The sequence below is a fragment of the Sus scrofa genome, chromosome 9, assembly GCF_054392235.1.
Source record: "Sus scrofa isolate SSC_HxYL_T2T_F1_AM1 chromosome 9, Sscrofa_HxYL_maternal_Yorkshire_Landrace_v2.0, whole genome shotgun sequence".
Classification (NCBI taxonomy): Eukaryota; Metazoa; Chordata; class Mammalia; order Artiodactyla; family Suidae; genus Sus; species Sus scrofa.
In genome coordinates this window covers 129,031,894-129,053,413 of record NC_139391.1, presented here as the reverse complement: position 1 = coordinate 129,053,413, position 21,520 = coordinate 129,031,894, and the positions used below count along the sequence as shown (strand labels likewise).

The 21,520-nt window shown below is 39.6% G+C and overlaps 1 protein-coding gene across 2 annotated transcripts in view; it reads left to right on the top strand.

Annotated features, from left to right (window-relative positions):
* Positions 1-4,357: 4,357 nt before the first annotated feature.
* Positions 4,358-21,520, top strand: part of SHCBP1L (SHC binding and spindle associated 1 like) — a 36,356-nt gene continuing 19,193 nt past the window's right edge. For both annotated transcript variants that reach the window (XR_014816482.1, XM_021063784.2), the window contains exons 1-5: positions 4,358-8,221; positions 10,337-10,486; positions 19,276-19,490; positions 21,110-21,196; positions 21,268-21,486. Coding sequence is in view for 1 of the 2 variants with exons in the window: in XM_021063784.2 (XP_020919443.1) it covers positions 7,817-8,221; positions 10,337-10,486; positions 19,276-19,490; positions 21,110-21,196; positions 21,268-21,486 (1,076 nt within the window). In the remaining variant the exon portion in view is untranslated. The remainder of the gene's footprint in view (positions 8,222-10,336; positions 10,487-19,275; positions 19,491-21,109; positions 21,197-21,267; positions 21,487-21,520) is intronic.

Below are 21,520 nucleotides of genomic sequence, written 5' to 3'. Positions count from 1 at the left end.
TTCTCTATTACTGTATTTTATTACACACGGTAGTTCTATTTCTAGTCTGATTGTTAAGCAAAGGAGTCAATTTGTATGCTGGCCTAAAATTGCACTGACACGTTCTCTATAGCATAGCCTCTGTCTTCCAGTATGTGGGTCCACATACGTGTGTGGCCTGTAGGGTGGGGGGTGGAGTCAGGGGGATGGTCAGGGAAGTGAGAATAAGCTACTGCTGCTGAGGTCAGCAGCAGGTAACAATCTAAGTGCATCTATGCGCCAACCACGGTTTTGAGCTTTTTTAACAGACATTATCTCAATTAATTCTTATAACCACCCAGTGATATGATTTCTATCATGTTCCCATTTACAGAGAGAGAAACCAAAGTTCAGAAAAGCAAGTACATTTCTCAAAGTTGCCTAGCTACAAAGGGGTTAATCGGAGCTCTCTTCCTCCAGAGCCTGAGGGCTCAAATACTAGCCTGAAATGGCTTCCAGTGCTCTTTCCTCTGAAGTTGGCTGCTTGATGGTCCCTAGCAATGCAAAGAGAGATGTTTCCCACCTACATTCTGTGCCCTCTGAGAAGCCTTTTCTCTGAGGGATCCATAGATTTACTGTTTAGAATAGAAGAGCTTGCCCACGTGTTTTTCTCCTCCAGGAAACACTGTATTTCCTTTAGTCTAATGGCCTTCTTCCCTTTTCATATAATTCAGTATGCTTCAAACTTAATCAAGAAGCTATTATTTGATTCTTTAAAATCTGTTTTTCTAATTGTGATACAAATACCACACAAACTGAAAACTTTTACAAAAAAGAAAACATGGAAATATGTAAAGAACCACATAAAATCCCCTAAAACTCCTAAGATAATATTATTAACATTCTCTGGCATTTTCTTCTAGTATATACAGCTTCGTATTTTGTTTTTATTTAATATATGGTTATACGGTAAACATTTTCTCATAATTCTTGAAGGCAACTCTGTTTATCTGAGTCAACATTATATTTCCAGGACTTAGCAGAGTACCTGGGAATACAGCAGTCAGCATCTAATTAGGTGGTTTTTTTTGTGTGTGTGTGTCTTTTTTTTTTGCGCTGCCCCCCACGGCACATGAAGGTTCCCAGACTAGGGGCCGAATCTGAGCTGTAGCTGCCAGCCTACACCACAGCCACAGCAACATGGGATCCGAGCCATGTCTGCAACCTACACCACTGCTCATGGCAATGCTGGATCCCCAACCCACTGAGGAAGGCCAGGGACTGAACCTGCATTCTCATGGATACCAGTCGGTTTGTTAACCAATGAGTCAGGATGTGAGCTCCAGCATCTAATTAGTAATGGCTAGCTATTTAATAAATACTAGTTGATTGAATGACTGACGTTATATATTCTTGCAAAATTTTTTAAAGGCCACATAAGTACCAATCTCTCAAAAAAAGTTTAACTGTGAAATCATATTAAGATGGAGCATTTTCAGAAGTTTCACCAGGGAAAGGCAAAACAGTGTAACCTAAAGAACCCTGGGGCAGGAGTCAGGCTGGCATGCTCTAGCTCAGCTCAACCATCGTACATATAACAACACACACCATTTTATTTCTTAATACTTCAGTCTCCTCATCTGTGATATAAATGGGTTTATTGAACTTCTCGCTAAGATTCACTTTTTTTTTTTTTTTTTTTTTTTTTTTTTGTCTTTTTAGGGCCACAGCCACGACATATAGAGGTTCCAGGCTAGGGGTCAAATCAAAGCTGCAGCTGCTGGCCTATGGCTCAGCTTCAGCAACACCAGATTCAAATAGGGTCTGCGATGCATACTGCAGCTTTCAGCAACGCTGGATCTTTTAACCCACTGAGTGAGGCCAGAGATTGAAGCCAAATCCTCCTGGATGCTAGTGGGGTTATTAACCCACTGAGCCTAAGATTCACTTCTATTTTTACACTGTATCACTTTCTTTCTTTGAGTGTTACTGTGATACATAAATATATTTTATTTATTTATTTACTTTTTGGCCAAGCCCATGGCATACAGAATTTCCTGGGCCAGGGACTGAACCTGCGTCACAGCTATAACCAGAGCCACAACAGTGGCAATGCTAGGTCTTTAACCCACTGAGCCACAAGGGACCTCCAATATATTTTATTTTAAAACATTTAGGTAATACAAAATATACAGGGTAAAACATGAAATTCCCATTTTACAAAACCACTATTCCCAATACCATTCTCCTTCTCAAAAGTTACAACTAGTACAGTTTGAAGTTTGTAGGTCCTTCTATCCTTTTACTGTGCTTATACATATATGTCCAAATACAACTTGGTAATTAAAAAACCAGTAAGCAAGATATTATATGTCTTATCCTGAGAGTTGCTACTTCCCTCTTCCCCCATTTCCCAACAATGTATCTTTGGGGTTCTTCTGAGTCAGCACATCTAAATTGATTTTATTTTTATAAAATGGATGTTACCATTGCTTATTTAACTATTCCACCAGTAATAGACATAGGTTATTTCTAGCTTTACACTATGCAACAGTAAATAGCCCATACTGCATGGCATAGTAGTTACGAGTGAACTTTGGACTTACTGCATTCATTGGAATATTGGCTCCACCATTTTATAGCTGTTACTTAACCTCTCTGTGCCTCAGTTTCCTCATCAGTAAAGTGGGGATTATGGGGCTATTTTTAGAAGGGAATTAGTCAACATATGTGGAGTTCTTCAGCTGTGTCTGGCATATAGTAAGTGCTAAACCTTATTATCATCATTATTATAATTAGAGATAACATCTTTGTGTTCATGTACTAGGGAACTGATTTCTAAAGGTAGACTTGCGGAGTTGATATTAAGCACATTTAAAATTTGGAAAAGTTCTGCCAAATTGCCTTCCTTAAAGTCTTCAACAGTTTCCACTTCCATTAACAGTGGCTGAGCATGCCTCTTACACTGGTCACTATCAGTTTTAAATGTGTTTGCTCTACTGTTAGGTATCTGAGCGCTTTTCAAAACTTAGGCACTAGCCTTCGTCATTCTTGGTGTCCTTTATTGTCAAGATTGAAATATAAAACTTCCTATAAGTATTAAAGCAAGGTTAGGCCACTAGCTTTGGTCACCAAGAGCTATGGTCAACGGTTTCAGGCCGTGCCCTGTCTATCCTGTATTCCCTCTCTTTAGTGGAAACCTGTTTGGTGCTTCTTCTGTGTCATTTATGTACAGTGAAATTAAAATCCTTTATTTACCTCAAAAAAGAGCTTAAAAACAAAAGCAGAACACAAAATAAGTATCAGGGAGCAAGCATACACTGTCAATGTTGAAGATTTAGCAGAACATCAAGTCTGAGGTTGAAGTGTTAGACTTTAAAGAAATGTGTCTGAGCTTGTCTTTTAGCAAAGTGGTGTGCAGCCAGCTCTGAGTCAGGGCTGGGGCTGGCTGAGCTAAAGAAATGCTTCAGGCTCCACCCAGCCCTTTGGGACTAAACAGCCCAAAAACTCTCTAGTGTCCTCTTGTGGTCAAAATGAAGATACACAAGTTTACCCAACAGCTGTTCCTGGTATCCTCCCAACATTCAGGGTATGTGTTTACAAAGTTGACATCAAAGAGTTAAAGAAGAGGGAAAATCTGATGTTCAAGGAGAGAAAAACTAAAATATTTGGGAATAAATTTCTGACTGGACTGTTTGTTAATGTTTTTTAATTGAGAAAGCCAAAAGGAAAAATAACAATTACATTTCACAGTATCCCATGCACCTCCAAAACAACAAAAACCAAATCTCCACCGCACGAAACTTCTAAAATTCCTACATCCTCAGATGCACTCATTTAGTGTTTTCTGACCAATGCAAGCTTTATTTAAATGCTTATCAGGTAGAAAAATGTGAAAATGATATGCTAGCAGTATTAAGAACTTTCTAAAACTGCAGTTACTCCCTATTTACCTGTGATCTCTATAACAGACTTATCTCCTAACAATGCCTGGGTGATGGAAAAAACTTTCCTTTCTCTGCAGCTGTCAGAGTCAGAAGGTTTTCCTCTTGACCTCCTTTAAATCTTTACTTAGGAGTAAACTGTTGTGAGACCTACCTGCCCTTCCTACTCTGTATAATAATTGTATCCCAGACCCACCCTCCCAAACTCCACCATCCCTGCCCTGCCCATGCCCTTCCCTTTTATTTATTTATTTATTTAGGGCCACACCTGCGGCATATGGAGGTTCCCAGGCTAGGGGTCGAATCAGATCTACAGCTACTGGCCTACACCACAGCCATGGCAGCGCTGGATCCTTAACCCACTGAGCAAGGCCAGGGATCAAACCCACAACCTCATGGATGCTAGTCAGATTTGTTTCTGCTGAGCCATGATGGGAACTCCTTTCCCCTTTATTTTTTTTTAACATTCTCCATAGTACTTAGCATCAATGAATGCACTATAAATTTTACTTTTTTGAATTGAGATGTAATTCACATACCACACAATTCACTCATTTAAAGTCCACAATGCAGTGGTTTTTAGTATTATTCTCAGTGTTGTAGAGCCAACATAATGATCAACGCTAGTACACTCTCACTGTTTCCCAAAAAACTTCTGAACCCTGACTTCTGGCAGTCAGTCGCCATTTTCCCTCAAACCATCCCACTGTCCTCACTCCTAAGCAACCACTAACCTACTTCCTCTCTCGATAGCTTTGCCTATTCTGGACATTTCATATAAGTGGAATCATGTTGTTACGCAGACTCTAGTAACCAACTCTATTCTCGTAGCATGTTTTCAAGGTTCTTCCATGTTGTAGTGTGTATCAGTACTTCATTTCTTTCCGTGGCCAAATAACCACATTTCCTTCTTCTGTTTATCAGCTGATGGATATTTGCATTCTTTCTACTTTTTTGGATATTATAAATAATGCTGCTATGAACACTCGTGTACAAGTTTTTATGAGGATGTATATTTTCATTTCTCCGAAGAATTTTATTTCTCTTAAAAAAACATGTTTAGATAGTTCCTGTTGAGGCTCAGTGGTAACAAATCCCACTAGTATCCATGAGGTTGCGGGTTCGATCCCTGGCCTAGCTCAGTGGGTTAAGGACCCGGCATTGCTGTGAGTTGTGGTGGAGATCGCAGATGTGGCTTGGATCCCACATTGCTTTGGCTGTGGTGTAGGCTCCAGCTGCAGTTCCAACTCAGTTCCTAGCCTGAGAACTTCCATATGTTGCACATGCAGGCCTAAAAAACAAAAACAAAACAAAGAAAAAAACCATGTTTATTGTCTGTCTCCCCAACCAGTATGTAAGCTCAGAGATTTCTGTGTGTTTTGCCATATCCCTAGTACCTAATACCAGACCAGCATACCTGTAAAATGATGAACTGTTTTTCCTCTCTCCTTTTTGTAAGACAGAGGTTTTGCAGCATGGGACCCTTCAGTTTCTCTTAATTCTGAGCCCAACTTTGCATCTATAGTCAACACTAGGAGGAAAGGAAGGTGACTCTGTCAATCTAAATTAACCTAGGAGGCAATAATTAGGCAAAAAATATTTACTTGGGATCAAAGAATTACATAGAATTGCAACCCAAACAGTGTCCCATCAGGGAGCAAAAGTCAGGGGCAAAAAATGGAAAAAGGGGGGAAAAAGACAAAAAAGGGCATTGTGCATTACAAAGGCTTCCATTGGCTTGTTAAATCTGTGGATGCAAAACTGCAGAGACAGAGGGCCAGCTGTAAAGGTAAATGTGGATTTTTGATTGTGTGGGCCTTGTTACCCTAAAATCCCACACTGCTCAAGGTCCAATGTATTTGTGATTCGGCCTGGTTCAAGAGTTTATGGTCCACCAGAAGAGGACACGAGCGAGGTCCACCTCAATGGCCTCCTGGCTCCATTTTAAAGGGTCAGGGAACAGACACTGCTTTCATAACCAAGATTCGGCTTAAGCATCACTTCTTCTGAGAAGGAAAGTCAGTTCTTCTCACAAAGTGGGGAACACACATATATTAAAACATAGATGTGTGTGCGTATATATAAGTTTTTATCATAGTTTTCACCAAATTCTATCACCTATTTACCCATCTGTCCCCTTCACTAGGATTACGAGAACAGGAATTTTGTATTTTATGTCTAGAACTTCGGTATCTATGCATTGCCTGGCACATAGCAGCTCCCTTACAAATACTTGTTTTCTTTTCCCTTCCCTCCCTTCCTCTCTCCCTCCCTTTCTTCCTTCCTTCCCCTGGGAGGCAGCTGTTGTTTTTAAACTTTAGACTAAGACAAGTGGTCTCTATTATTCTGAACCTTGGAATTTAAAAAAAATACAAAATTTATTAAAACCAACGTTCTGAAGAATGCTGGTGTAAACTATCCACTTGTGGTAAATGAAATCTATAATTAGAGAATCATTAAAAAAAAAATCCAGGACTTCTGACAAAAGGAATAAACTTAGAGGAAGTTTAGAGGAAGGAATAAACTTAGAGGAATCAACTTTAAGGAATAAACTTGGAGGCTCAGCGGGTTATGAACCTGACTAGTATCCATGAGGATGCAGTTTCCATCCCTGGCCCAGCTTAGTCAACACTGCCATGAGCCCTGGTGTAGGTGGCGAGAGATGGCTGGGATCTGGCATTGCTGTCGAGTGTCGGCCAGCAGCTGTAGCTCCAATTTCACCCCTAGCCTGGAAGCTTCCATAAGCTGCAGCTACGGCCCTAAAAAGAAAAAAAAAAAAAGAAAGTAATAAACTTAAGAGTCAAACATGATGAATGTTGTAATTATTCCCTGAGCTAGAGTAACACGATATTAATCCTAATATTTTCCTCAAAATAAACTCCAAATTTAACACAATGTCCTTCCAGATGAGGGTGAAGGCAGGCAGGTGTTTTCCCAATGCTGTTTCTCTCCGTGGGAGCTGTCAGCCCCAGTGCAGTACTTCACAGCTGGACTATAAACAAAAGTTATTCCAATTGGCTCCGCTTAGGTTCAATAGCAAAAAAAAAAAAAAAAAAAAAAAAACAGAAACGAGTGGTCCCTGCCGTCCAAATTGTATTCCGTGGAGTAGACTTTTACTGTGAAAGTGTTCACAGTTCGCGCACATTACTCTCAGCTGGACACGAGCGCCCAGCTTCACAGTTACATAATACAGTCTCTCACGTGAGAATTTTCAGCAGCACAAAGGGACATGAAAATAGACTACCTTACCCTTCTTGGCAGAAACTGTCTTGCTTAAAATGTCAAAGAAATTTTATTTTGGGAACCCTGTGCAGATGCTGCGGGAAACCGAGGTCTCCGGACTCCCCACGAAGTTCCTCTAGTAATCACCAGAAAGTTCCAGTTATCATCGCCACCCAGTTTACCAATAAATTTTCTTTCAGGCTGTGTCTGTGCGGCCATGGGTGTGCTGGAGGGTTGGGTGCTGCCTCCGCTTGTTCGGACCTGAGGACCCGGAGGGCGACTCAGGGTCACCCTGAAAACGCCTGAGGAGCCCATGGCAACCCTCCCCGAGGAGGCAATTCTGTTTCTGGAGAGTTCTGAGGCGAGCGGGGTGAGGTCAGAGCCAGCAGCCGGGGGGCGGACTCCCAGAGCAGTGGCGCCCCTCCCCCGCCTCAGGCCACGCGGTCCAACTCTTCCAGAACCTTCCTTCCGCCCCGCCCCGTCGCGCCCGCCCCGCAGCAGCCCTACTCACCTCAACCTCCAGAACCCCTTCGGACACGGGCCGCGCCGAGCGCCCCACACCGCAGCGGGATCCCCGCGAGCCGCCGCCGCGCACGTTGCGGGCCCTGAGGCCTCTGCTCGCCCATTGGCCCGCGCCGTCCGGGCGGGAGAAGTGGCCAACGGCCGCCGCTGGCCGTCAGGGTGCTGCGGCCATGGCGTCGGGACCCAGGCCCGCGGTGCCTGAAGACTCGGTCCGAACCGTCAGCCCCGGCCGGCGAGGCGAGAAGACTGTCTCCGCGCCCACTGGGGAGTTGGAGGCGGCAGGGACCCTGAAGAGCGTCGTGTCCCCGGTGCGGTCGGTGGTGGCCTCCCCTCGTCGCGTGAAGGGGAAAGCGGGCCGGGAGGCGGCCCGGCGGCGACTCCAGCTCCTGTCGGTCTCTCAGGCCGAGGGCCCGGGGGAGGGGCCCGACGAGAAGGAGGAGCCCCTTCTGTCGGTGCTGGAGGAGGATGACGAAGAGGCGCAGCCGCTGCCCCCAGTCTGCGTGTCCCCTACGAGGGGGATGTGGCGGGACGAGAAGGTGGCGCTGTATTGCGACGGGATCCTGCAGGACTGCAAGGTGAGAAGGAGACGGAGAAGGGCGGGAATCCAGCCTAGACGGACTCGGGGCTTCCTTTTGTGGTGATGGGGTACCGAGGGCACAAAGAAAGCCTACATTTCAGAGCTCCCGCTGTGGCGCGACAGGATGGGCAGCCTCTTGGGAGCGCTGGGACGCGGGTTGCGTCCCCTGTCCCGCACAGCGGGCACAGCATCCTGCATTGCCGCGGTTGCGGCTTGGATCTCATCCTTGACCCTGGAGCTCCAATATGCCGCAGAGTGGCAAAAAAAAAAAGAAAAAAAAAAAAGAAAGAAAGAAAGAAAAGCTTGCATTTCAACAAAATACATGTGCTAAACATTTATAGGGATTTCACTTTGTTAGAGGTATCCAGACCCTGTTAAAAGAGTTACAATTAGATTTTCCTTCAAACAGACGATATATCAGTTAAGGGGACAGTTTTGATAGAATAATTCTCTGGTTTTCCGATGGTTGAAGATAGATAGACCTTATTAGTGCCCAGGTAGGCATCTTGTTTTCATATAACAATCAGTGCCCAGGGAGTTCCTGCTGTGGCTCAGCGGTAAGGAACTTTTCTAGTATCCATGAAGATGCAGGTTCTATCCCTGGCCTAGCTCAGTGGGTTAAGGCACCAGCGTTGCAGTGGCTGTGGCATAAGCCAACAGCTCTAGCTCCAATTCAGCCCCTAGCCTGGGAACTTCCATATGCCGCAAGTGTAGCCCTAAAAGATCAAAAAAAAAAAAAAAAAAAAAAGTGTGCCCAAACAGAAGGATAAGATTATTTAGCCTTGACTTTTACACAATACTAAAAACGTTTACACTTTAAGAATCATTCCCAGACATCAGTCTAGGATGTGGAATGAGGCTTTGTAAAGAAAATAGAGCAAATATTGTATATTTCTAACTTTTTTATTTTTTGCGTTTTAAGGCCTCACATGTGGCATATGGAAGTCCCCAGGCTAGGAGTCTAATCACAGCTGCAGCTATGGCCCTACACCACAGCCACTGCAGTGCCAGATTTGAGGCGCCCCTGCAACCTACACCACAGCTCATGGCAACACCAGATACTTAACCCAGTGAGTGAGGCCAGGGATCAAAGCCGAGTCCTCATGGATACTAGTCGGATTCGTTACCACTGAGCCACAGTAGGAACTCTTTTTTTTTTCTTTTAAGTTATAGCAGAAGAATTTGTGTAGAAGGATTTCACTGCACTGACATTTATAAAATTTAAAAACTGGAAACTAAATTTCTGAATGGGGGCTATAAAGAACTGTGGTGGCTTCATATAATGGAAAACCATGCAGATGTAGTAGCTATATTCTTCAGGAGCTATAGATATACTTATGCTATAATGTTAAGTTAAAAAAAAAAAAGACAAAATAAAAATATGATTCATTGTGTAGATGAATAAATGCATAGAAAAAAGACAGGAAGGAAATGCACCAAAATGTCAACAATGGTTATTTTGGCTGCCAGGATTAGGGGTGGTTTTTGTTTTCCTTATATTGTCTATTTTTTCAGATTTTCTGTAGGTTAATCATATTTTATAATGAGAAGAAAATTTTATTTTTAAAAATACCATTACCATAAAGCTAGCATGGTATTTAATGACCAACTTATATCTAATGTTAAGGGTCAGAGAAGGCTAGACCTCTTAAAGGCAATTGAAAAACATTTCCATAAATTACTGTGTTGTGTCATTAATCAGTCAGAGACTAATGACCGAGTTTCATAATAGCTTAGATTACTTATCATCCTTGAGGTAGCTGAATTGAAATGTAAAAAATCAAATAGCCAAATATTTATTGAATGCTTAATATGCTTATTTGTTTTATAGAATGATTTCCATTTAAAATTTTTATGTACTAAGTTTTAAATAGATCATTACATCTTGAAGTTTAGAAAAAATAATTACTAAGTTTTAAAAAATAATTACTATGTTTTATATGTATAATTACAGTACTTTAATTTTTTGTTTATATTTTTCATTGATAATTTCCCAGGTTTTTCAATCTTTGAGGGTATATTGGTTTCATTTTTAACTAGAAATCAGTAAAAATAGTTATATATAAATCTATAATTTAATATATTTATACATATGTATTTTTTCTCTTGCTAGGCAGAAGAAGCTGATGACGCCATGAGTAAATATCTATCAGAGAAATTAAAGTTGAAAGACAAATGGCTTGGAGTCTGGAAGACTAATCCTGAGTTATTCTTTGTGAAGTATGAAGAAGCTTCTATCCCTTTTGTTGGTATACTGGTTGAGGTAAATAATTTTCACCTGATTTTTGTTCTTTGGGTGAAATTATCAGTTCTTTTTAAGACCAAACTATAACCTTATTGAGGCTTTGATACTTAAAAGTTGACAAACGTTTACTTCTACTTTAATTCTCTAAGCAGATTAATAGTGTAAAAGAAAGTAAGGAGGAATATTAGCACCGATTTTCCTGTAAACTATTATATTAAATCAAATCTAATAGTATTATATTTATTAAACTAGTTTCAACTGCTCAAATCTTGTAAAAATAACAAAAGCACATCTCTTAAAAATTAGTAATTTAGGCTTTAACTAACTTGGACCTTTTCCCCAATCATTTCTCTTTAATTTTCATTTTTCTGAATTATGAGGTTTAGATAGATTAGGAAAGAAAAAAATGGATCAGAAAACTGTGGGTAAAATGTGAAACTTTTCCCTATGAAAAGTGCCCTTTTAGTATAATAATCTACTTCCAAGCTTTCATCTGAGAAGATTTTGCTTTTATAGGTCTGTAGGTTAAATATTGTGGCATACTTGACCTCATAAATTTGACTCCCTTAAAGGTCAGTTATCCTTGTATAGAAATTAATATTTACCATCATAAATGGTACTGTTTCAGATAATATTTCAAACCTGGTTTTGGTGAAAAGAAAAATTTGCATTTGAAACTCATAATACTACATACTCCCTAAAAACAATTCTATATACTATGGAAAAGTATATTAGTGGTATAGTAAAGGTTGGCATATTTTCAGTCATAGAGGCTACAAAGGAATATGAAAGTCTTGGGATTGATTTTTCAATAACACTATTTTTAGTGTTTTTTTGAGGTTTGCTTAACTTCAGTTTTGTTTTTTTGGTTTTTTTGGGTTTTTTTTGGCCGTACTCATGGCCTATGGACTGAATCTGCAAACTACATCACAGCTGTGGAAATGCCACATCCTTAATCCACTGTGTCTTGGGTCAGGGATCGAACCCTCACCACAAAGACAGCTCCAGCTGCTGCAGAAACAACACTGTAGAATCCATTCTAAACCCACTGCACCCCAGTGGGAACTCCTCAACTTCAGATTTTTGCATAGATTTTGCCTCGAACTTTCGTTAACTTCTTTGGACATTTTTCATGTGGATAAAATAAGAGGAGGTGGGCTATACAGTGTCTTAAACTTTTTTTTTTTTTTTTTTTTTTTGTCTTTGCCATTTCAAGTGCTGCTCCCACGGCATATGGAGGTTCCCAGGCTAGGGGTCTAATCGGAGCTGTAGCCGCCGGCCTACACCAAAGCCACAGCAACGCAGGATCCAAGCCATGTCTGCAACCTACACCACAGCTCACAGCAACGCCAGGTCCTTAACCCAGTGAGCAAGGCCAGGGATCGAACCCGCAACCTCATGGTTCCTAGTCGCATTCGTTAACCACTGAGCCACGACGGGAACTCCATCTTAAACATTTTTTAAAACAATATGTTTTTTTCAGACAAGTTTTATGAGGAAGTCCAACATATACAACATATGAAAATAGAATATTTCTGATTGAAGTGAGGGATGATATCATGGCAATTGCTTGTTTCTCTCTCAACCTCACATGACAGCCCCTGTACTCAATAAAACTTTTCACAATCCCTAAAGTTACAAAGAAACGCATTGGATTAGGTTATCTAAAAATTCTCTCAAGTTCTAAAATTTTGTATCTAATACATTTACTCTCTTCCTTATTCCAAAAATAATAAGCAAGATTACAAATAATTAGATTGCTTTAAAATTCTCTTGTGGTGTAGTGGGTTAAGGATCCATGTTGTCCCTGGAGCAGCTTGGGTTGCTGCTGGTGAGGGTTTGATTCCCTGGCCCAGGAATTTTCATATGCTGCAGGTGCAGCCAAAAAAAAAAAAAAAAATCCTCTAGGACAATGTCCTTTAAACATTAGAAAGATGGGAAGAAAAGAGAGAATAGAAGAAAAAGCAGAACAGTGTATTGATGGATTCTAATACTTTGATTATTAGGCAGTAAGACTAGCTCTTCAGACCTCTTAAGATTGTGCTATACAATTTATATTTGGTTGTTTTGTTTGCCTCTACTTCTTTAGTCTTACTTGGGCTGAAATGTCAACAGTGCTATATAATGCTCCTTGATCTGAAGTAACACTAATTTATTCCTATAGACTTCAATCTCTGACTTTTGCTTTAGATGCTATATTAGTTTTCTATTGCTGCTGTAGCAAATTAATTACCGCAAATTTGGTGGCTTAATATAAATTAATTATTTTACTATTCTGTAGGAAAGAAATCTAACATGGGACTAGTGGGGCTAAAATCAAGGTGTAGGCAGGACTTAGTCATTTGTGGAGACTCTAGGGCAGAATCTGTTTTCTTGCCTTTTCCAGCCTTTAGATGGTGCCTGCATTCCATGACTTGTGGCCTCCTTTCTCCATTTTCAAAGTCCTTTTCACACTGTATCTATCTCTCTAGTTCCCCACAGCCTGGAAAGGCCCAAATGGGTAATCCAGGATAATTTTCCCATTTCAATTCCTTAACTTTAATTACATATGCAAAGTCCATTTTGCCTTGTAGAGTAATATATTCACAGGTTCTAAGTATTACTATAAGTATTAGGGGACCATTTGGGATCATTTTTCTGCCTACTACAGACCCATATAACAAAGAAAGAAACTTGGAAATATATTTGATTGGAAAGAGATCTAGCATATCCTTCATTTCTTGGTTACAAAGTGGGCCAGATATTAAGGAAACTTTTATTTTTTTAATTTTTTAAAATTAATTATTATTATTATTATTTTTGGTCTTTTTGCCATTTCTTGGGCCGCTCCCCGCAGCATATGGAGATTCCCAGGCTAGGGGTCTAATCGGAAATGTAGCCACCAGCCTACACCAGAGCCACAGCAACTCGGGATCCGAGCCGCATCTGCAACCTACACCACAGCTCACGGCAATGCCGGATCGTTAACCCACTGAGCAAGGGCAGGGACCGAACCCGCAACCTCATGGTTCCTAGTCGGATTCGTTAACCACTGCGCCACGACGGGAACTCCAAGAAACTTTTTTATAACCTCTGTAGAAAGCCATTTGCAAAATATATAATTAAGAACATTTAAATAGTTTACTTGTTGTAGGTCAGTTATTTCTCAATAAAGCTGGAAGAATTAAAAGAATAATAAATAGGTCCCACTGCAAAGAAAAATAAAAATTAAAAATTTTGATTTTATTTCTAGAAATTCATTCTATAGGTAGAAAAAGATTTATTTAAGGTGATCACTGTGATATTTATAAAATTAAAAATTGAGAGTACTATAAAAGTTTAATAATAGGCTACTGACCAAATATATGATAATATATTCATAAGATAGGATATCATATAGTTATAAAACTTATGATAACAAAAAACTTTTAATGATTTGGAACTTTCTCATTGTGTATTTAAAATAAAACAGAAGACAAAAATAGATACAGTGTGATCCAACAAAGTACACAGGAAGAAAACTGGAAGACAGAAAGCAAGAGTTTAACAGTGTTATATCTGATGATAAGATTATAGTTGATTTCTTAAAATCTTGTACAAAGAGCTGTCTAGTTGCCATCACTAAGCTTTTTTGTAGACTCCCATCCCCGCTTTTTGAATGACTTGCTTTAGAATTTTGCTTATATTTCTAGATCAGTCTTAGAGAATCTTTAATTTGGAATTGCTTAAGGGAATTCTCAGTGGATTCCAGGAACGAGTTATTTACTTGATTTGACTCTATCATATCCTAGAGAGGAAACAGTGACTTTGAACAAACACTCAACTTTCACATCTTGCATCATGGCTATTTCCACACACTCCCCAACTCCAGTAAAAGACTTCGTGGGTTTTTTTTGTTTGTTTGTCTTTTGAGGGCCGCACCTGCCGCATATGGATGTTCCCAGGCTAGGGGTCTAATCAGAGCTGTTGCTGCCAGCCTATGCCACAGCCACAGCAATGGCAGACCCGAGCTGGGTCTGCGACCTACACCACAGCTTATGGCAATGCCAAATCCTTAACCCACTGAGTGAGGCCAGGGATTGAACCCGAACCTCATGGTTCCTAGTCAGGTTCATTTCTGCTGCACCATGACGGGAACTCCAAAGAGTTCTTGGTTTTAAAGCCTGTTCTATAACTTGCTTTCTGAACAAATTTCAAGGCCCTTAAATTCACATTGTAGGTTGCACGGGACCCTTCTTTTCCCTCTAGCTGCTACTCTGCCTCTCTTCTTTATTTCATTGTAAATAATAGTTAATATTAAATGTCGCAATATTCTTACCTTCTGCCTACCCTTTAGTGTTAATGTTTTCTTTTATCAAAGTTAAGCATGCAGGGTTTATAGAGTCAAATAGAGTTAAAATTTTAGTTACGATACGATGCCGTTACTGAACCTCTGTCTACCCTCTGCTGCCATTTCTTGTATTTTCGTTTAAGTAATTATTATTGTATCAATCAATTATTATGATTAAATTATTATATTATTAATTCCTTATCTCCAATTGTGCTTACACTGCTCCTTCCTAATTTCTCTATTGTAGGTTTACATATAGCTCCCACTATGGTAAATGGAGATTCAGCTCATATATACTATCCCCACTACCGTTCCCTGTTCCACCGCATACTCATACTTTCCATGTGCTCCCATGCTCCCAAAATATTTTTTTTCATTTTAGCGTCACACCCAAGGCATATGAAAGTTCCCAGGCTAGGGGTTGAATTGGAGCTGCAGTGGCCAGCCTAGGCTGTGGCCACAGCAGTGCCAGTTCCAAGCCATATCTATAACCTAGCTACAGCTCATGGCAACACTGGATTCTTAACCCACTGAGCAAGGCTAGAGATTGAACCCACATCCTCATGGATACTAATGTTCTTTACCTGCTGAGCCACAACGGGGACTCCCCCCCAATTTTTTTTTTTTTGGTCTTTTTTGTGGCATATGGAAGTTCCCAGGCCAGGGGTCGAATTGGAGATGCAGCTGCCGGCCTACGCCACAACCACAGCAGTGCAGGATCTGAGCTTCGTCTTCGATCTACACCACAGCTCACGGCAATGCTGGATCCTTAACCCACTGAACGGGGCCAGGGATAGAACCTGCATCCTCAGGGATACCACTCAGGTTCGTTACCACTGAGCCACAATGGGAACTCCCCCCAAAATACTTTTATAATAATTTTTTTTTTGTCTTTAGGACTGCACCTGCGGCATATGGAGGTTCCTAGGCTAGGCGCTGGCCTACACCACAGCCGTATCAACGCCAGATCTGAGCCATGTCTGTGACCTACACCACAGCTCATGGCAATGCTGGATCCTTAACCCACTGAGCAAGGCCAGGGATTGAACCTGAAACCTCATGGTTCCTAGTTGGATTTGTTTCCACTGTGCCACGACAGGAACTCCTATAATAATTTTCTTTGATCAAATACTCAGGGTTTACCTTCATAGATAAATTGTATTCACTTCATAGATAAAATGTGTAGTATACTATGATTAATTTCCTTTTCCTGGACATTAGAAAAAATTTTCTAGAGTTAATAGCCCTGTTTTTCCATTGTGTTTAGTTTTCTCACTAGTTTATAATAAAACTTCCCTAATTATGTAAATCTCCTCAACATATTCAAACATAACTACCAGTTTTGTCCTCTTAAAGGAGGTATCTCTTGCATCCTTCTGATCTACAGTCTGGACTGGTGATTGCTAAACCTGCTGAATAGCTTTTGGGATCTCCCTCCAACATTGTTCTAGAAATTCCTTTCATCATTCTCTTGTGTAAATAACCTATTTCCCAAAATTCCTATCTTCCTCTTTTCTTAGTTTATTCTCTCATTTTGCCCAAGAATATTATCCTAATAGCTTCATAGGTATAAACACAAAGTAGATAAAATTACTGTGATCTTGTGTGCTTGAAAATATCTTTACAGAATGTTCATATTTATTTGATAGATTGACTGGGTACAAGAATTCTAGGTTTGATTTCATGCCCAGAATTTGCAAAATTCTATTCCACTGTCTTCAGGCTTCCTTAAGTTTCTGGTTGAGAATCCAGTGTCATTGATTGTTTGATGATACTTATATTTTTTTCCTGTCTGAAAACTTGTAGTATCTTCCTCCATCAAAATGACAGCAAAGGAATTTTTTAGAATTTCTTTTTTTTTTTTTTTTTTTTTTTTTTTGTCTTTTTTGTCTTTTTGTCTTTTGTTGTTGTTGTTGTTGTTGCTATTTCTTGGGCCGCTCCCGTGGCATATGGAGGTTCCCAGGCTAGGGGTTGAATCGGAGCTGTAGCCACCGGCCTACGCCAGAGCCACAGCAACGCAGGATCCGAGCCGCGTCTGCAACCTACACCACAGCTCACGGCAACGCCGGATCGTTAACCCCCTGAGCAAGGGCAGGGACCGAACCCGCAACCTCATGGTTCCTAGTCGGATTCGTTAACCACTGCGCCACGACGGGAACTCCAGCAAAGGAATTTTTTAAAAGGTACCGAAGGACAAGAGATGGAAAAGAAGACAGTAGCAACACAGTTTAGAAGGTGTAAAACATATAAATGGCAACTGACTTAGTAGAGCTAAGGAAGCTGAATTCTGTTTGCAGTAGGGAAAGCCAATAAAAATATCCTGATTTACACTCCATAACACCAAAGGCTTAGGAATTGACTGAATTTAGAACTTGATTTGTGTTGAAAATGAGGATTGAATTCAAGAAGAATTGCTTGAAAGTTATTTAAGAAACAGGGACTTCTACTTCCAGGAAGATGAAGTAGACACACTTTTCCTTATTTTTTCCTATAAAGTACAAGAGAAACCCTCGGATTATATGTATCAAATAAATATAAGACTGAAAGTTGGAAAGAAGGCGGATTGGCTAGTGACCTTGTGACCCAAGGAATGACATGATAATGAGTTCCCTGGGCTTTGCTTCCTATATCCTAGACTGAGTACCAGAGGACCTGGAAATCTGGAAACAGCAAGAGGTGTAGACAAAAAAAAAAAAAAAAAAATTCCCTCCAAAAGCTAGCTTTCTGTAGTCAAAGTAGTAAAGAGGCAACCAAACACAGAAAAAAAACTGCTGCCCTTCATGCCTGTCCTGAAATAAAAGACCAAGTGAAGAGCTTAGACTTTTACCCTTGCCAAGTTGTGACCAAAGCACACCAACCCCAATGCCAGAGTGGTGTTAGAAAAGACATAATGGGAAGAAAATGGAGTGCAAGAAACTATCCATGAGAAGGCAGGTTTGATCCTTGGCCTCACTCAGTGGGTCAAGGATCTGGTGTTGCTGTAGCTGTGGTGTAGGGTGCAGACGTGGCTAGGATCCTACATTGCTGTGGCTGTAGTGTAGGCCAGCAGCTGTAGCTCCAATTGGACCCCTAGCCTGGGAATCTCCATGTGCTGTGGGTGTGGCCCTAAAAAGCAAAATAAATAAAATAAATAAATAAATAAGTAAATAGCTATGAAAATATATTTTCAAGAAAAATGATATCCTAACCTAGAATTCTATACCCAATCACACCCTGTTAAGTGAAAGAGTAAGAAAATATTTTCCGTTTTCAAGGATGTTATATAGTTGGGATCATATGATATTAGAACCTTTTCTGATTGTTTTCTTTCACTTAGTAATATGTATTTAAGCTTCCTCCACGTCTTTTCATGGCTTGATGGCTCTTTCTTTTTTAGCATTGAATAACATTCCATTGTCTATATGTACCACAGTTTATTTATCCATTCATCTACTAAAGGACATCTTGGTTGCTTCCAGGTTTTGGCAGTTATGAGTAATGCTGCTTTAAGTAGCATTAGGTAAATAAACTACCTAAAAATAAAGAATTTTATTGGATGTGTACGTGAACATTTTCAAAATTATTGGAAATTTAACTTTTCAGCTTTACTGATGTATAGTTGACAGAATTGTAAGCTAAGGTGTACAATGTGATATGTATATATGCGTACATACACACACACACACACACACACGCACACATATACATTAAAGGATTCCCCTCATTAAGGTAACTGGCACATCCATCACCTCATGTATTTAAACCCCTTTAAACCCCTTTTTTGGTGAGAACATTTAAGTTCTCTCTCAGGAAATTTCAAATATACATTACAATATTATCAACTATAGTCACTGTGTTATACATTAGATCGTCAGACTTTATTCATCTTTTAGTTGGAATTGTGTAACCTTTTACAAGCTTCTGTAATTTTAAATTTTGTGTTAATACTTAGTATAATTTATTAAATTTTGAAGCTATCATCAACTCTGGTTCTCAAGCACTAATTTTCAGGTGTGCTGGAGGTTACCACTATATTGTAGTGAAATGAGACAAGTAAACACAAGTTTACAAGTTGTTTATAAGGCTAAATTTCTTCAACTTAAGGACTTTACTTTTTGATTATGTCCTTTCTACTTTTTTTGGTATTCGATTAGCCTTTTTTAAAAATATAATGTAATGTAGATAGTAGGATTTTTTAAAACATACTTTCATGGCAAAATTAGTCCAAAAACTCTTTTTTTAATATTACTGTTTTATAAAGTCTGGCAACTCAGATTTACAAATAATGTAGGAAATAGGCAATTCCTCTCATGAACCTTAACAACTAATGTTGTTTAAGAAGTAAGGTTTGAAAATTTGTGTTGGTATTTTATTTAATACTGATCTACTATTATGTATGTTGATTGTTAGAAAAGTCATAAAAAATTTAAAATAAATGTTATAGGTAGCTCACATTTGAGAAAGAATCCTTGTGGTTTACTTTCATTTGTAATTACAAATTTTATAATATTTACCTTAGGTAACTTGTAAACCACACCAAAGCTCATCATCTTGTTTCAAAGTTACGGTTTCTGTGGCTGAGCCCTTTTCTTCTAACATTGCAAATATTCCAAGAGATTTGGTCGATGAGATTTTGGAAGAACTAGAGCATAGTGTGCCTCTTTTGGAAGTGTACCCTGTTGAAGGACAAGATTCTGATTTACATGATATTGCTTTGGCCTTGGAAGTTGTAAGGTATTAGAGCTTTTTACTTCTGAAATTAAAGTTCTCACATTCAAAAAGTTAATCTAAGGAGTTCCTGTCGTGGCTCAGTGGTTAATGAACCTATTAGCATCCATGAGGACATGGGTTCAATCCCTGGCCTCCCTCAGTGGGTTAAGGATCTGATGTTGCTGTGGGCTGTGGTGTAGGTCACAGATGCAGTGGCTCAGATCTGGCGTAGCTGTGGCTGTGGTGTAGGCCATCAGCTACAGCTCCAATTTGACCCCTAGCCTGAGAACCTTAAAAAAAAAAAAAAAAAAGTGAATTTAATATGTAAGTATTGTTCATATAGGCACTTTATTTTTTATTTAATTTTTTTCTTTTTCCGCCATACCTGCAGCATATGGAAGTTTCTGGGACAGGGATCAAATCCAAGCTGGAGCTGTGACCTATGCCACAGCCACAGCAATGCTTGATCCTTAACTCACTGCACCAGGCCATGGACTGAACTGGCACCTCCACAGAGACAAGCCAGATCATTAACCTACAGGGCCACATGGCAACTCCGATGGGCACTTTATTTAACTTTTGGGGGGCATGTGAAAGTTTCCAGGCCAGGGATCAAACTGGCACTATAGCAGTGGCCCAAGCCACAGAGTGACAATGCTGGATCCTTAACTGCTAGGCCACAAGGGAACCCCTATTTGATTTAATATTTACAGCTGAATTCAGGTTTTTCTATTTCTAATGAACATATTTATAATTCTTTTAGTTAAAACATTCTCTCGTGGAAATAATACATGTGGGCAGTGACGTTTGCTATTCTTTGATCTTGCATTTTACAAAAACGGAATTTTAAAAAGTTCTAGAGATAAGTAATACTAAATTCTGTTCATGTTTAAGCAACTTAAATATATTAGATTTCATTTTTCACATTTTAAAGACATTATAAATACTAGAATCATCATCTCCATTATGATTGCTTCTTACAAGTTGATAGAATTTCAGAGAAGCTATATATAAATATAATACAGAATATTAGGGGGCAGGTTTTTGTTTTTTCTAATGCTCCCCGGAATATACAATTATGATTGTATCTTAAGTATTATATTTTTGTTAAACAAAATCATAGCCACAATCTATGAATGTGGAACCTGAATTGTACAATCCTACTTCAAGAAACATTATCTTATTGTAGTAACCTGAACTAAAATCTAGATCATGTAATGTTTAAAGTTTTACTTTACTGAAAGACCATTTTAAAATATCTTTCTTGGAGTTCCCATCGTGGCGCAGTGGTTAACGAATCCGACTAGGAACCATGAGGTTGCGGGTTTAGTCCCTGCCCTTGCTCAGTGGGTTAACGATCCGGCGTTGCTGTGAGCTGCGGTGTGGGTCGCAGACGCGGCTCGGATCCCTGCGTTGCTATGGCTCTGGCGTAGGCCAGTGGCTACAGCTCCGATTCAACCCCTAGCCTGGGAACCTCCATATGCCGCGGGAGCGGCCCGAAGAAATAGCAAAAAGACAAAAAGACAAAAAAAAAAAAAATCTTTCTTAACCATTAAGGTTTATATAAAGATTTGTGACATGAGAATGTCTTTTTAATTCTAAACATAGTACTGGCTGATTTTTATCACTTTTATTTATCACAGGTTTTTTTATGACTTTCTTTGGAGGGACTGGGATGATGAAGAAAGTTGTGAGAATTATACTGCTTTGATTGAAGAAAGAATTAATTTGTAAGTATAGTTAGAAACCTATTCACCACATTATATAAGATAAATATTGTAACTATGTTTATACTTTTCAGGTGGTGTGATATACAAGATGGAACAATACCTGGTCCTATTGCACAACGTTTCAAAAAAACTTTGGAGAAGTATAAAAACAAGCGAGTGGAGCTCATCGAGTATCAGAACAATATTAAAGAAGATCCATCTGCAGCAGAGGCTGTTGAATGCTGGAAAAAGTACTATGAGATAGTAATGCTCTGTGGATTATTGAAAATGTGGGAAGATTTACGCCTCCGGTAATAATTTGCTCTATTTTAAATGGAAACAAAA